This window comes from Sceloporus undulatus, chromosome 6, assembly GCF_019175285.1.
Source record: "Sceloporus undulatus isolate JIND9_A2432 ecotype Alabama chromosome 6, SceUnd_v1.1, whole genome shotgun sequence".
Lineage (NCBI taxonomy): Eukaryota > Metazoa > Chordata > Lepidosauria > Squamata > Phrynosomatidae > Sceloporus > Sceloporus undulatus.
In genome coordinates, this window is record NC_056527.1 from 43968866 (window position 1) to 43985766 (window position 16901).

Genomic DNA, 16901 nt, shown 5'->3' on the forward strand with positions numbered 1-16901 from the left:
TGTACTGTGTACAGATACATATGCTATTGACATTTAAAAGAACTTTTAAATGTTGTGGTACATATTGACTGATGGTGTGGAAAAGCCCTGGGGAAATTCTCAAAATGTTAGTAGCAAAATGTCATGGTGGAAATCACCCTGACTTGCTTGTGCAGCAAAAATAATAACAGACTGCAGTATACAACAGGAATCTCATTTTGTATTTTTATATAGAAAACAACTACTTTTTTTTGTTTCTTTTAGGTTTGCATTGCCTTTGGTGTATCAGCTTAATGGCGCTGCATATTTTCTAGTGAATATAAATGTTACTCCTGTTGTGCTTCTGAAACTGCTTTTTAAAATAACAGTATATATTTCACTGGGAAATATGGATGCAACTCCTGTTGTGGATGCGGAACAGCTTTTTATACTGTAATTGTTGGACACTTTCTTGAACTGTGCTAACTTGTTTTTAAATGCTGTTATGGGATTTTTTTTTTTACCAAGCTAGATTTCCACAGTGTAAGAAACTATTTTACAGACTTCAAAGCTGTAAACTGGATGTATGTTAATTCATCCCCAGATATTCTGCAGTTGCTCTAAAAGTGAGGTCATTTAAACTGCTGGTTCAAGATACAGCCAGAAAATCAGTAGCTGCACTTTTCTATAGTGCATGAGGTTTTGTACCCTTATTATTAAGATAATACTTGAAATTACTTTTTCATTTTATGATTATGTATTTATTTATTTATCATGCTCCTCCCTTCTGAAATGTCAGTGCAATGCGCATAATTCCTTACCCATATTATCTTTACAAAAGATGATTACAATATCGTCCCCAAAGTATTACCTTTGCAAAGATATTATCTCCACCAGGTAAGCTCCAAGACTGAATAGAGATTTCAACTTGGGTTTGTCCAGTGCTCTCTCTCTCAGGTTGGACCTCAGGGAACAATAGGGGATAGGGTCATGAAAAAGGCCTGGTGTCAGTTAAAGGGTAACCAGCCAGGAGAGTACATAATTATATTGGTTGAATTTTTACTCTATCTATCTATCTATCTATCTATCTATCTATCATCTGTCACTGCATCTGCACTGCAGCCTCAGAGGATGGCAATGGCCTCTGAAGAAACTTGCCAAGAAAGCCCCCCCCCAAAAAAATTTGGTCATGTCCTCCATGTTTCCTGAATGCCTTCCATTTGGACCTTGGCTGAGATGCATGGGTTAACACTCAACTTAGTGTTCAAGTTTTTATATGGTAACTTTCTCCATGTTTTTAGAACGCCTTCCATTTGGAGCATGGCTATGAAACATGGATCTCCATTTACCTTTGTGTTCTAGCTTTTATTTAGTCACATCCTCCACGTTCTTAGGATGCCCTCCATTTGGAGCATGGCTATGAAACATGGATTTACTTTTTACTTAAGTCTTGCCCTCCATGTTTCTTTCAATGCCCTCCATTTAGAGCATGACAACGAGTTTATTATACCTTTTAAATTTTGGGCCACTTCCCACATGTTTCTAGAACACCCTCCATTTTGGGGCATGATGGCCAAGAAGCATGAGTTTTAACCGTGACCTCAGACAGTGTTTTGGCTTTTATTTATGTCTTTATTGGGGTGACTTTCTCCCCCTCATTTCCCCCTCAGGAGGAGGCAACCCCCAGCCTCTGAGCCCCAAAGGCAGGCCCAAGGAGGAGAAGGGGAAAGGAGATGCTTTAGGGGGGCAGCAGCCTTCTCCTTCTCCCTGCTGCTGCCACCTTCCTTTCCCGCCTTTTTGCCCTGGCCCCGCCATGGAGCCTCCTCCTCCTCCTCCTCCTCCTCCTCCATGGTTTCCTTTGTGCCTGTTGTGTCAGGAGGAGGAGGAGGAGGAGGAGGGGAGGTGGAGCCCGTTGCTGCTGCTGCTGCTGCTGCTGCCTTGGGAAGGGAAGGGGAAGAAGGAGGAGGCAAGGCTCTCCACCAGCCAAAAGGCTTTGGTGCCAAAGGCGCTGGAGGCAGCGAGGGCGCCTTCTTGGGGCTTCTTCTCCCCCCAGAAAGGGGAGCCCCTCAACCCTCCCAGCCCAGGAAGGAGCCCCTGTTGCTGCTGCTGCTGCTTCCCCTCTCCTCCACCTCCTCAGCCGGGCTCCAGCCCTTTGCCATGGGTTGCAGCAGCAGCAGGAGGCGCCCTCAGACGGAGCACAGCAGCAGCCCCAGCCCCTGAGAAGGAGCCCCCAGGAAGCAGGAGGAGGAGGATGGCCACCTCCAGCAACTCCAGCTTGTCGGGCTCTTCGGTGTCCTCTGGTAAGTTTCCTCTCCTTCTTCTCTCTCTCTCCATCCATCCATCCATCCATCCAGGGGGAGCAGGTGTCCTGAGCAGAAAGGAGGACAAGAGGCTGTCAGATGGAGGACCTTTGTGTCTATACATATATATCTATGCACAAAGCCATATAGCTATACATATGTATACACATGGAGGACCTTCCAGGGGGAAATATATGTGTCTATATCTAGATCTATACATATATATCTATATACTCATATATACACACACACATATATATTTAAGGATAGCCGTGTTGGCCATATAGCATGTGTGTGTGTAAACCATGATATCTTTAATAGGCCAACCAAAATGCACAATTACACGTTTAAAAAGTCACAGTGGATTATAATTGGATTTGCTATATCTATAGCTGTACATATATATCAACACACTATATAGGTACCCATGTTGGCCATATAGCAACTCCAGTAGATTATAATAAGCAATGATACCTTTATGGGGACAACCAAAATGCACAATTACATGTTGCAAGCTTTAAAAAGTCACAATGGATTATAATTGGATTTTCTATATCTATATCTATATCTCTCTCTCCACACACACACACACACACACATCTTCAATTTCTTTCTCCTGTTTGCCTTATCAAGAATCCAGTGTGACTTCGAAAGCTTGCAACACGTAATTGTGCATTTTGGTTGGCCCAGTAAAGGTATCATTGTGTGTATGTGTGTGTGTGTGTGTGTGTGTGTGTGTGTATATATAATTACATATTTATTTCATTTATATCCTGACTTTCTCCCCCAAGGTACCCAAGGTGGCTCACAGATAAAACCCTTTAAAATTGTTATAAAATTAAAAAAATTAAAATGTCTGTATATAAAATCACAAAAAAGTATACACAAGTTATGCACACACACATACATACTGTATGTAGGACAGGACCAAATAAAAGTTTAAAAGAAACCCCAACCACACTTGCAATTATAAATCTATGCTTGTTCATGCTCCAAATGGAGGACACTTCAAGAAACATGGAGGACACCTCTAAATAAAAGGTGATGGTAAATTCATGCTTCTTGTTCATGCTCCAAATGGAGGGCATTTGAGAAACATGAAGGACGCAACCAGATAAAAGCTAAAAGCACCTAGATAAACGTAAATCCATGCTTCTTGTTCATGGTTCAAATGGAGGACATTAAAGAAACATGGAGGATGTGACCAAATAAAAAGTAAAAAAATCCATGCTGCTTCATCATGCTCCAGATGGAGGGCATTTGAGAAACATGGAGGACACGACTAAATAAAAGGTAGAGGTAAACCCATGCTTGTTTGTCATGGTCCAAATGGAGGGCAATTGAAAAACATGGAGGATGTGGCTAAATAAAAGGTAGAGGTAAACCCATGCTTCTCTCTCATGGTCCAAATTTGATAAACATGGAGGACATGAGCAAATAAAAGCTAGACTGCTAAGATAAATGGAAATCCATGCTTCTTAGTCGTGCTCCAAATGGAGTACATTTTTGAAATTCCTCCTGGGCAAAATCCTGAAATGGAGGACACGTCTGGGAAAAGGAGACTACAGTATCTGGTCAGCCTGTCTCCATCCTACCCAGCCTCATGTAGGATTTATGCACTATCTTCTGATTGTTTCTCACTTCTCTAACAGTTTATTTGTAACATTTTTAGTTTAAGGAGGAATGAGGGTGGGATCCTCGCTCTGCCCACTAACTTCTTTTCTCTCCACCCAAACACACCCAAACACACACCTGGATCTGTGTGCATGTTTATTTTGTTTCTTTAATGTGTTTATATCCCATCTTTCTCCCACAAATGGGTTTCTAGGCAGATGTTTGTATATCAGTTTGCATGCAAAAGAGAAATATGACTCAAGGGGGAGAAAAAAAATCAGGATAGGTGCATGTTTTTGTTGATGCCTAGAGCAAAAATGGAAAAGTCTACCATTCCACCATCCATTTCCCCTTCATCTCTGTCGATTCTGGTCTTCCAGATGTCTCTGATTTCAAACCTTGATAGTACTATGCAATGCACCAGTGGACAGGGCGACCAGATTGTCTTCACTACAAAGGAGGATGAGGCACCGCAAAATGTAGGGCGGTCAAGAAAAATGGAGGACACTCCAAAACAACAGCCAAAAATACTCATAGAAATATAAACCCATGCTTCTTAGTGATGCTCAGAATGGAGAGCATTTGGAATTCCTCCTGGACAGAAGATTGAAATGGAGGATATGTCCTGGAAAAGGAGGATGTCTGGTCACCCTGTCAGTGGAAGATGCCTAGTAAATGTACAGATGCCTAGTAAATCAAGGTCCAGGCAAAAGATGAATGGACTGCATTCTGTTTTCGTTCTTTATTCCTGCAAAACTGTATAGAAGGGGAACACTCTAAAAATATCTCTGCTTGGCTGAGCCGGTTGTTCCAAGTGTGATTGCACCTGTTCAAGTCGCCAAGCCCTGTACTAGAGGAAACAGTACAATCAATCTCTCTGAGAGACCCAATTTCACCTTCTCTTCACCTTCTACCATGGACTGAATAAATCTATATATGGTAGCACTTTTTGTTGAGGGCTGAGTAAATTTTCTAGCAAACTTGTGTCAATTCTTGATTAGATTATCTGGCTGTTGACTAGTTGCAGACAATATGAAACCAGGAGCTTCTCAAATACTGTATATAAAAGGCAAGCTCCAAAAGAGTGCTTCTGTTTATTTATTTATTTTATTGTTAACTTCTGGGTATCAAGAAAAGATTTGAGAAAGAGCTTCTCACAAGGGTCTGTAACAATTATCCCAAATCTTATTAATTTTATTTGGTGGAAGCAGACAAAAATGTACAGTACAGTACAGTGTTTACTTACTTGAAAATAAGCCTCAATGATTTTAGTATCACTTTGGTAGCAGTATGTGCCTGTTCAAGCTTATCCATGTTTGCTTGAAATCAAATTCTGTTGTGTTCACTAGGATTTACTCTCATGAGATAAAGATTGCAGTTGATAGGAAAGGGTTTTTTTTTTTCATTCCACAGAGTGCTCTTGTTATAAAGATACAGTAAAAAAATTCTGTCACCTGCTTGAATGCTTTCTTGTTGCTGCTGTTTATTGTATTCGACATAAGCCAGTGCTTTATGTAAACTTAAGGCCAACAGAAGACCAGCAGATTTGTACTTGGGGGGCCTAGAATTGGGATAATGCCTTTTGCAGATTGAATAGATAAATATTCCTTATTTGCTCTTAATCTTTACCTGGGTTTAGTCTATTTGGCAGGTACTCATTATATGCTCTAATCCACAAATAGTAATTTTAACTGTACAAAAATAAAATGATTCTTGCACACACACACACACACACACACACACACACACCCCCAGAAATTTACATGGTGTTCACATTTAAAACAAGAGAGGCAATGAGACTCCAGAATGGAAATTTGGAGATGCTGAAGTTTACATAGTACAAGTGAATAGCCGGACATGTATGCTATGCAGAAAGTCAAGACTCAAACCAGAAAGCCAAAGTGTTTTGGTTGGCTGGTTACTTTTAATATATCATTAACATTCCTGAATCAAGGAAAAGTAAATTGTTCACAAGTATGTATTTTAATAGAGCAGCTGTAGGCGCTTCTTACTCCTGTGCAGTTCCCATTCATTTCTGCAAAAGATTTTGCTACCATCAACAGACTTAAACCAGTGGGCCCACATGAAGTTGCCTGGCATTTCTTAATCTTGATACTGGTGCAAAGGCTAGTGACTGAATCTGCAGATCTGCTTATATATGTGCAAATCAGCAACCAGGTAGACTGTGGAGATGCAAATAACTAACACTGAACATTGTACATATTGAGTATAAATGGAAAAAGGAGATTGACTGTGGAACACTAAAGAACTCAAAGAAAGATACACAGTGAAACAGAACTAGAAGAGAGAAACCTAGAGTTTGGAGCGTTCTTTACATCTGTGAAATCCTGGAACTGACACTGTAGTGTAGGGCTCACAATCTGTAACGTATAATGTTCCAGCATGGTAATGTTTGAGAAGAGGATCAGATGTTTAAGGTTGTTTAACATCTTTTCATTTGTAAACATTTGCAGTAATGGACACATAATATAGTTTAGGGTGATATGAAATATTTGCATTCTCCTTTTGTACTTTATAAGGTTTTGAGCTTCATATTGTAAAATGTCCTCCCGCCTCATGTAACACATCTTTACTCAAAATGTATGTGTGTGTGTGTGTGTGTGCATGCATGCATGTGCATGCACCTTCAAGTTGTCTGTTGACTTACGGTGACCCCATGAATTTCACAGCATTTTCTTAGGCAAGGAATACTCAGAGGTGCTTTTGCCAATTCCTTCCTCTGAAATATAGCCAAAACTCCTAGTATTAGTTGGCAGCCCCTCTTCCAAATGTTAGCCAGTGCTGACCTTGCTTAACTTCAAAATCAGACAGGATCTGCTGCCTTTAACGTATTTAGGAGAAATAATAGGGTCTAATACCCACGCCATATCTACTTCATATTCTTTTCAGTTAAAATGTCAATATTTCCCTCTCCAAAGTTTCCAGTTTCTTTGGGCCCAGCGTATCTGACTCCATGCAGTTGCATTTGGGCTGTCTGTGGTTTTTATTTTGCAGAGCTCAGTAAGTTTTGGAGCATTTTCTAATAGCATCTAACCACAGAGTCCAGCTTTTAAAAACGAACAGCCATAGCATATTTGGTTTTAAGAGGAATAACTTTTACAAATGATATATAATTATTTCTTTTCATTTAACTTTCCATCTCAAGATCGTTGAAGAGGGAAGAAGGCACATACATGGCCTGTAATTAGCAGTACAGATTCAACATAAAATACAAATTTAACCTTTTTAAATTGCTTCTTTGCTTGATAGATAATCTATGCTTTATTCAGGGAAAATTTAGTTAAAAGTCAGAAGAGATGCAATCTAGGAGGGGATACAACATGTGCCACAGATACTATGTTTTATATTTATACAGTAAGAAGAATGAAGTTTGTCTTTGGTTTAATAATTAGGTATGCTTTCCATGTGGCAAGTAAAAAGACCTATTTGTTAAGTAGTTGAAGACAATGGACCAGATAGAATGGGATCTTTGCTGTTTCCCATTGGTTCTGTGTCTGCTATCAGTCAAACACAGTAAAGCCCATTGAATGTGCTATTCATAGAAGACTTGGAGGGTTGTGATAGAGAGAAGTGATTTTGGCAAATTACTGATGATCAGGGCACCAGACCACTGCATGTGTGCGTGTCTTTTACATTGTATCTTTTGCACCTACTTACAGAAGAACAGCATGGAGCAGAAATTCTGTATCAGCAGAGAGAATGTAGAGCAGGTTGCTGGCACCCATCTCAAAAAGGGAGTCCATGGGGTGCTCAGAATGGCTCAAGTAACCAGCAATTTCATCTATAGCCTTCACTCCACTGAGCAGAACTGCCTGCTTTGAGATCTGTGCTGCTTTAACTCAATCACACCTTGCGCCTACCTCCAGTGGACCACTGAAGCATATTCTTCTGCAGTGCAGTATCTTATGTAGGATCTGAGTATATTTTTTGTGTGATAACTTTCTGATTGCTACAGGCAAGCAGATTGAACTATAGGTAAGAAATGAGCTTGGGATTTCTACACTAGCAGCTTCTGACTTGGGCAGTCTTGACTTGGACTTAGCTAGATTGGGTCTAGCAGGTTATACTGAAGCTATGGCCTCTAGACTGGGCCTCTTCAACTTTACTGGCTACTGATTTGTTTCTGGGTGCAATTGAAAGTGGTGGCTATGGCCTTTAAAGGTAGCTCTACCTGACTTGGGTCCAGAGTCCGTATGCTTATCATGTGGAAAGGATATAGGGGTCTTAATGAGGCAACAATATGATGCAGCAGTCAAAAATGCCAATACAATTCTGGACTGTATCAACAAGTATATAGTGTCCAGATCATTGGTAGTTTTAATGCCACTCATTCTGCTTAGCTCAGACCTTACCTGCAATATTGTGCCATGTTCTGGGCACTACATTTCAAGAAGGATGTCAACAAGCTGGCACATGTTTGGAGAACAGCAACCGTGAATGAACAAATATCTGGAAACCAAGCCTTATGAGAAACATCTTAGGGTGCTGGTAACATGATAGCTGTCTTTAACATGATAGCTGTCTTTAAGTATCAAACAGTTTTTTCCCCCTACTACAGTACTGTATTTCAGCAGTGGAATAGATTGCCTTGGGGTATGGTGGACCCTGTATCTTTGAAGATCTTTAAATAGAGGTTGAATGGGTATCATTCAACTGTGTATTCCTGCATGACAGGCAGTTGGACTAAATGGCCCTTGCTGTCTCTTCCAACTCTATGATTCTATGATGGTACTTTGTTTTAATTTGTTGTAATCCCCTTTGAGTCTTGTACCAGAAAAAAAGGCAGGATATAAAATAAATAAATAAATATAATATAAAATGAATAAATATAAAAGTTAAGGAACAATTGCTGACTTGTCCTTCATGGTGTGTCAATATGGGTCTCCTCTGAAGCTCATACATAATATAGCTCTGTAGATAAAGAATCTCGTTTAAGATCCCAGCTCTGCAAGATTCAGCTCCTATTGCATTTAGTATGGGTTGGAGCAGAGAGAAAGGTCAAGACTGTCTATAGCTGTCTAAGAGCAGTGAAAGTGGAGTCTCTTGGTTGCTCAGACCAGCAATCCAGTTTGGCCTGAAAGATTTTATAAGGGTCAGGGGCCTGCTGTATCTTACAAGGGTCACTTATAATGCTGTAGGGTGTTAGTTTTATATCTGTTATGGTTTGATCATAACAAGATAAGGGAGGAGTATGAAAAAAGTAGATCTTCATATGTCTTAGATTTCAGTTCCCATATTCCTTGATCCATTAACTATTTGTTAGGGACTAATAGGAGTTAAAGCCTGAAGCATCTAGAGATCTACCTTCTGATCATCCCTAGATTTGGGTAGTTTTGCCACTTGGATGCTTGCCAGTGAGAAGTTACAACTTGTCTTAGGCAAGTTAGGCAAATGACACATTTACAAGGCTGGGTTCTTGTTGACTCTGTAGGTTAATTAAACATTTGCTGGGTGGTATAATAATGGACACGCAAGTGATCTATAAAGCTGCACATATTTAGTAGCCACACCTATAATTGTAAATGCCATTTTAACCTGAAAGGTTTATGGAGAAGTTTACAATGAAGATTTTAGACAAAAATAAGCATTGTTGAAAGGATAGAAACTGCTGAAGGATGAAGCCATCTATGCTGTCACCTATCTGTCAGTTCAGTTATCATTTTGATTCTTCTTCTTGTAATTTTAAAAGGCATGAAATTATTCTGTCTTCCACTTGATGTATTTATAGCTAGCATGTGTGGTTCAGATGAAAGGTCTGAGCAATCAGGTGAAAAATAGTATGCTAGTCGATATGGTTTGGGATGGGGTTTTCTTTTGCTCTGCTGGATATGGTACAAGCAGTTCAACTTGTTGCCTGATCCTGTGAGCTACTACACAGAGATACTGTATTGTGCAATTGGGTGTAAGACATTTAGCTGAAGTACAGCCTATGGCCTTTTCAGTAAAGACAGGATTGCCTCCATGTAGGAATTCTTTGAAAAGTATTGGGGCTTGAGACACTTCCATAGATTGTACTCAAAGATTTGTATGTACAGTCTGACCCCCATATTCATGGGGCATATATTCCTAGACTTACCACAGATAGTGAGAAACACAGATGTCAAATGTTTTTTTTTTATTATTATTATTATTACATTTATTTGTACCCTGCTTTCCCCCCAAAATGGTGATTCAAAGAAGTTATATGGCTTGGATCTTTGTTATATAGGGTGGGTATCATGGTTTTAGTGTGGTTTTAATGTCTGTAATTTTATATTGTTTTTAAATTATGCTTTTAATTGTTTTATTTTAATATGTTTTTAGAATTTTTATTTGTGAGCCGCTTTGGGTCCCCTTTAGGGAGAAAGGCAGGACAGAAATCGAATGAATGAATGAATAAATGAATAAATAAATATGTCTGTTGGCAGCTGACCATAGAGTCACACTGGAAGACCTCCAGATGCCTACAAAGACATTTTTTTTCTGGATGTGGAGAAGTGAAACCACAATTACCAAACCTGTGGATACGGGGTTTGGACTGTATTGGGAAAGATTTATGTAGGTTATTTACTTGTGCCAGACACTTGCGAAACTAAGGGCTTTTCTCCCCATTTTGGTGGCATGGGTTATGAACAGAGCTTAAGATTATGGTCCCATTTGCCATTTATAGGATGATGTATTAGCTGTCTTAGCACACAGTATAGTCTTTCATTCTGGCATCTAATGTGAAGAGCTAGGTGCAAGTAAAGCTGTCCTATTACTGAGGTTTTATCACTGGACAGTACTTTCTAGCAGATCACAGAGTGCATAGGTACAAAGATGCTGTGATTTCCAATGCACCGTCTAGGGCTTTCTATGACCTTCTGATGCCCTAGAAACTCTGGAAAGCCAGAAACTCCCTCACCTCTCAGTTATCCAGAACACTTAAAGTTGTCTTCTCCCCATTAGATCATCGAAGCAAGTTGTGCCAATCTTGCATTAGGAACTAACAAGGAATATAAGATCTTACTGTTAGAATGCCATGAAGTCATCTTGAACCATAGCAGTAGTCGAGGTGTACTTACCTTGTTCCCAGTGAAACTTTATTTAATATATGATGCATTTTCTTGACGTCTTGCAGTTATGTGGTGAACAACTGAAGGTGGAATATTCACTGGATAACTCTGCAGTATTTCACACTCTACAAAGGTGATATTTCTGTTCTAATCCTTTTTATGCATTCTGACCCAAAAGGTTTTGGGGTGGGCCTTATTGTGGTCCTCAAGGTAAGAAAGACCAGGCCTTGAGATACAGTGTGCCCACGTAGGCACATTATACACTGCTTTCAGCATACACTGAAAGCAGCGCTGCTTCTTCTGGCACCATGTGCCGGAAGAAACAATGGCGCATGCGCTGCCACGAACACAAGCCCCATTACTTGTAATGGGGCTTGAGCATACACATTTTTTGTTTTACACGAGGGGGTCTGGTACAGATTCCCCACGTAAAACAAGGGCGTGCTGTACTAACTTGCACCGCCAGACCACAAAAATCTTTAACTGTGGAAGGAACTGTGGAACACATGAGAGTTTATCGCATGGGGCTTAAACCGCTCCCCAGCGCGTTCTAACGGGGGCGAGCGGGGGCGCGCACGGAACGCGATGGGCACCGGATGGGGCCCAAAACGCGACTTTATCGCACGGGGGGATGCCGCCGCTGCCACCGCGTGTTCCCATCGCGTCCCAATTCGGTTCCAGAGGGCGCCATTTCTGGGGACGCTTTGAAACAGTTCCCAGAAATGGTGCCCTCTGGAACCGAATTGGGATGCGATGGGAACGCGCGGCGGCAGCGACGAGGTCCCCGTGCGATAAAGTCGCATTTTGGGCCCCATCCAGTGCCCATCGCGTTCCGTGCGCGCCCCCGCTCACCCCCGTTAGAACACGCTGGGGAGCGGTTTAAGCCCCATGTGATAAACTTCTTGGTTGCATATTGCAGGACTAATATTCAGTTTCTGTGAAAAATTTCAGTCCCTTCAGTTATAACAATCATATAACAGGTAATGAGAAAGGCTACTAAAGACCTGCACAACTTGGCAGTAGGTAGGGGCCAAAATTGAAATAGGCTAAACTTCTTTGGACCACAGCAACTCACTTTCCAAGTAAAGATATAATTAATGATTAAACTATTTTACAAATAAACCATATTATAAAGAAAGGGAAATTGCAATTAAAAGCAATATTTATACTTATTACTTCAGATTTTTATTTACCATGAAATCACATTAATGTTAAAAAATATTTTCCTAAGTGGTACAAGTTTTAATACGCTTTTAAGATTTTCTTACTGTTTACAACATTTAGTTAACAGAACACATTAGACGTCTTGTCAGCAATCAGTTTATCATATCTCAGATGAACCTTGAAGGGCAAACATTTGCCTTTCCTCCTCCCCTGCCTCCCGGCCCTCTCAGGAGAAAGCCAGGCCGGGAAGGAGCCTTGGAAGTTGTTCCATATCCTTGCAGGCCACCCAAAATCCTTTGGCCATATGTTGTGCAGGCCTGGATCACTGCCAGAGAACCAGAAGAGCAAATGGCACTACTAGTCAAAAGTGTACAGTATTAGACTAGATGGGCAGATAATCTGATCTGGTATAATGTTAGGGGTGGAGCACAATTTATATTGCTGATTGTTGTAGGAGTTAGTGGAAGAGATGAAGAATTTAAAAGCAGCTTTAAAAGTTGTAATAGCTCCTTTGGTCTTCATCAAGGATTCAGCCAGGTCATAGAAAGAGAAATATGGAAAATTCCTCAGGCATAATAGGATATTCAATTTACATAATAAGTAGCAATTTTATATTTTATAGTTTCTTTCTCCCAAAATTACCTTGTTTTTCTCCAGTAGATGACAACCTCCCATGTTATGTAACTTTACATTTTAGGAATACTTTGTACTGTACTGAAATACAGGTCAAATATTGTGATGGTTTTAATGTACCAGTATGTGCAGTTCTCCCTAGTCTGTTTATATGCTTCCACTTATATTTTCTTTTCTATATTGTGAAATGTTTCTTTCACTAAACCTTTGCTTGCAAAATAATTATTCTAATATTTTGGTGCCTTAGAAATCCTCAGAGGAACTTAATCAGTTTAACACTAGGCTTTCAGAGATCTGCTTTAGAAGTACAGTATGTGCAAGGCTTCTTTTAACAGGACTTTGACTTGAACAGGAACCATGTGTGACTTGGTTGGGTGTTACTTCTGGTTTGACTAGCTCATTTCATTTGTCTGTTTAGCAAACAGTGAAGCTTGAATGGAATTAATTTAATAAAGATTGATTTAATAATATTAATACATAGCATTTACATTGTCTTTGTTTCTAAGAAGCTTTGATGGTATTAAAGAATTAGCTTTCAAATTGCAATGTTGCAAGGTAAATGAAGAAAGAGAGACACAAGGTGAAATATTCTGAAAAGCCAGATTTACCATGGAGTAACTAATCATTATTTCATTAAGAAAAATGCACCTAATCTCAAAACTGGTCAAGTTCAAAGGGAATTAAAATATTATATACTGTAATCAATATGTTACATAGATAACACCAGAGCTAGGACGTAATGTGCTACTTGTAACAAGATACTCTGGTAACTACTGGTAATTACTTTGCATAGTAACAAGGTGGAATGGCCAGGCTGTAGTGGTCAGGACTGTAATTTACTACTCTTTTGTGGAATGTTCTGGGGATTCTGTCTGTTATTCATTAGTTTGTTCTGACTCAGTCTGGATAGTGGGAGCTGAAGATCACATCGGTGACTACCATATTCTGGTCCTTTGTTGGGAGGTTTGTGCAGTTAGCCAGGGTTAGAGGAGCCAGAACAAGGTGGAAGGAGGAGGGAGGTTGAAAAAGAGGGCTGTAGTCAGGTTAATTGGGATTTTTTTAAAAAAAAATTCAAAACATAACCCTGATTTTTCTGTCTCCTCCAGTATGCTCAAACAAATGGAACTACTGCCAGTGTCAAAGAGATCAGTGTGAGTGTATGGAGGGCTACCTGCTCTAAACGTCAGCCTGTGCAAATGAGCGGAATGGGAGATTATTTAGAATTATGATGATCAGAGATGGCTGGAGGTGACAGAGAGCATTTTCCTACATTTTTCAATGTCACAATGGTACAAGTATTTATATTGTGTTAGCAGCGAGTAATTGGTATGAGAGCCAGCATGGTGTAATGGTTTGGGCATTAGATTATGATTTTGGAAACCAGGGTTCAAATCCCAGCTCAGCCATGTAAATCGACTGGGTAATCTTAGGCAAGTCACACTCTCTCAGCCTCAGAGGATGGCAATAGCAAGCCACCTTTGAAGAAACTTGCCAAGAAAATCCCGTAATAGGGTCACCATAAGTCAGAAACGATTTAAAGGCATGCAACAAGTGAGTAGTTCTGTGATTTATTTTCTGTATTACAATAACAGTAATTAGTAACAAACTGTTGAGTGATCAGAGTAATAAGTAGCTTTAAAAAGCAATATTTCAAGCTCTGGGTAAAAGGAGAGCTGAGAACTTTTAAAAAAATCATTTACATTTAAAAGGGATCTCAGTTACATACAGTAATGTTCCAATATGACAAAATCTGGAAAATAAGCACACAAAAGGAGAAAAAATAAACATGTTAGACATAAGTTTCTATAAGTGCTGACCAAATGTCCAAATATACAGTCGGCCCTTCTTATACACGGATTTTTTATACATGGATTCAAGCATACACGGTTTGAAAATGTTCCAAAAAAGTATAAATTTACCTTGATTTTCCATTTTTTATAAGGGACACCATTTTGCTATGTCATTATATTCAATGGGACTTGAGCATACACGGATTTTGTTATACACGGGGGATCTTGGAACCAAACCACAGCGTATAACAAGGGTCCACTGTATGTCCATTTGTAAATTCCATCAATACATCATTCTTTCAAGTGTTGAAAGCATTGTTAGACCTTCTATCCACTGGAACACCGGTGGAGAAAAATGGTCTTTTCAGTAATGAAGTATCAATCTTTTAGCAGTCGAAAGGGCACAGAAAATTGACTTCAGTTTTCCATTTGTTAATTTCCAAGACACAGGCAAATGACTCAAACATGTACAGTAGGTCCCTGAATATCAAGGAACTTTCCAAAACAAATTTACTTATGTGATTACTTTCTCCCAAAATGTAGCTACTATGCTAAAAACTTAATATATTTTATGAAATGCCATCTCAAATTAATCTTAATAACTAATTAAACACTATCTGGGAAGGTTTGACTCAAAATAGGAACAATTAAAATACCTGTCAGCCAAATCCTGTAGAACATGACTGCACATATTTTGTTATGGAGATCATATAGTCTGTGCTATCAGTGTTCAGTTTGGTCTAAACTCAAACTATAGTTTAAAAATTGTCTGAAAATTTAAACTGTAGGTTGTCCAAATCTCATACTGTTATTATTGACAGTAACTTATGTGTATAAAGCACAAGTAATATAGAAGTGTGATGTGAAAGCCAATGTTTTGAATTGTGATTAGGTTGTAATGATACTTCCTGAAAATGCTGTTTGCAGATGTGTGTGACAGTAGTATGTGTTTTAAACAGAAACTGTAGGATTTTCTTTAAACGGTGATCCAAAATTTGGTATGCCTATATATGTATCAAGCTTTTTAAATTTTTATAGCAGTAGATATAATCGTGGATAATAATTTTTGTTGTCTATGTGTGTTGGGAGAATAGTGATGACACTGTTTTGACAGTGCATAATTTGGTGTCCCTAATGATGTGATTCAAAGGCCTGTCTCTTTCTTCCAATTTCTCTTTGTTCTTCAGCATTACCAGGAAATTATAGTTTAAATGTATTCAATCTGTCCTTAGAAATCATGGCACATTATGCTTTCTGAATTGCACTTCATAAAGCTTCCAACTCACTGTTATCCTGAACCCTGCCACATGGTTCAGCAGTCAACAGCTGTGGGTGGAAATGCCTCCTTAGGCTGAAGCCAACTGTTCTTGCTTATGGAAAGACTACTTTCCCTGTCAAACCAGTGGAAAGTGAAGAGTAAATAATGCAACCCTCTCTGCTCCTCTCAACAGTCGTTGGAAGCACTGTACTTCAAGTAAAGCTTGAATTATGTAATACAGTTTGATCCTGTCCCCATTATACCTATGGGAGAACTGGGATGAACTGACAAAAAAGGGATGAAGGTCTTGCATCTACTATTACTTCCTGGATATAACTCTTTCTTCTGGAACAGGAAAAAGCAGATTTTCTTCAAGATTTGTGCTTTGTTTCCAACCTGTGATCCTATTTGCTGTAAGATGCCATCTCCAGAGGCACTTTATGTGTGCTCATTGGTGCTGTTATTTCAAGAGAGTTCCATATCACATTGTAAAGAATATGTTTGTAGGAACATATTTATGATTTTAAATATAATATTTGCACACTAGTAATCTAGTATGTCATAATTACATTTTTACCTTTTATTCTTATATTTAATGTAATAATATTATATTATTTAATGCTGTAAAAGCAAGCACCCTTGATGTAAAAGAAACTATAGCGCAAAACACACTGCAGAAATAATCCAGTTTGAGACCACTTTAACTGCCCTGGCTCAATGCTAGGGAATTCTGGGAACTGTAGTTTTGTGAGACATTTAGCCTTCTCTGTCAGAGAGTTCTGGTGCCACAATAAAATACATTTCCCAGGATTCTCTAGCACTGAGCCAGGGCAGTTAAAGTGGTCTCAAACTAGATTATTTATGGAGTGTGTTTTGGACCAGTATCAAATAGCATTTATAGTATAAAAAAAGGAAGAAGAAGAAGAAGATTAACAGCTGGTTTTAATTAAGATAGCACAATTAAGATAATGATGTGAAATTTCTATGACAGATGTTGATCAGGAAAGCAGTTAGTCAATTAATACAGAAATTTATTCTTAATGGTTTAATTTAAATGAGGTGCTTTCAGATGAGGCTTTTTATTGTGCAATCACCCTGCCTTGTTAAAGAATGTTATGGTGAAGGTCCA

The 16901-nt window shown here is 39.2% G+C and overlaps 1 protein-coding gene across 2 annotated transcripts in view; it reads left to right on the forward strand.

Moving 5' to 3' along the window:
- The first annotated feature begins 1869 nt into the window (after positions 1 to 1869).
- Positions 1870 to 16901, forward strand: part of CHN2 (chimerin 2) — a 187639-nt gene continuing 172607 nt past the window's right edge. For both annotated transcript variants that reach the window (XM_042471514.1, XM_042471516.1), the window contains exon 1: positions 1870 to 2258. In XM_042471514.1, the coding sequence (XP_042327448.1) occupies positions 2210 to 2258 (49 nt within the window). In that variant the 5' untranslated portion in view covers positions 1870 to 2209. The remainder of the gene's footprint in view (positions 2259 to 16901) is intronic.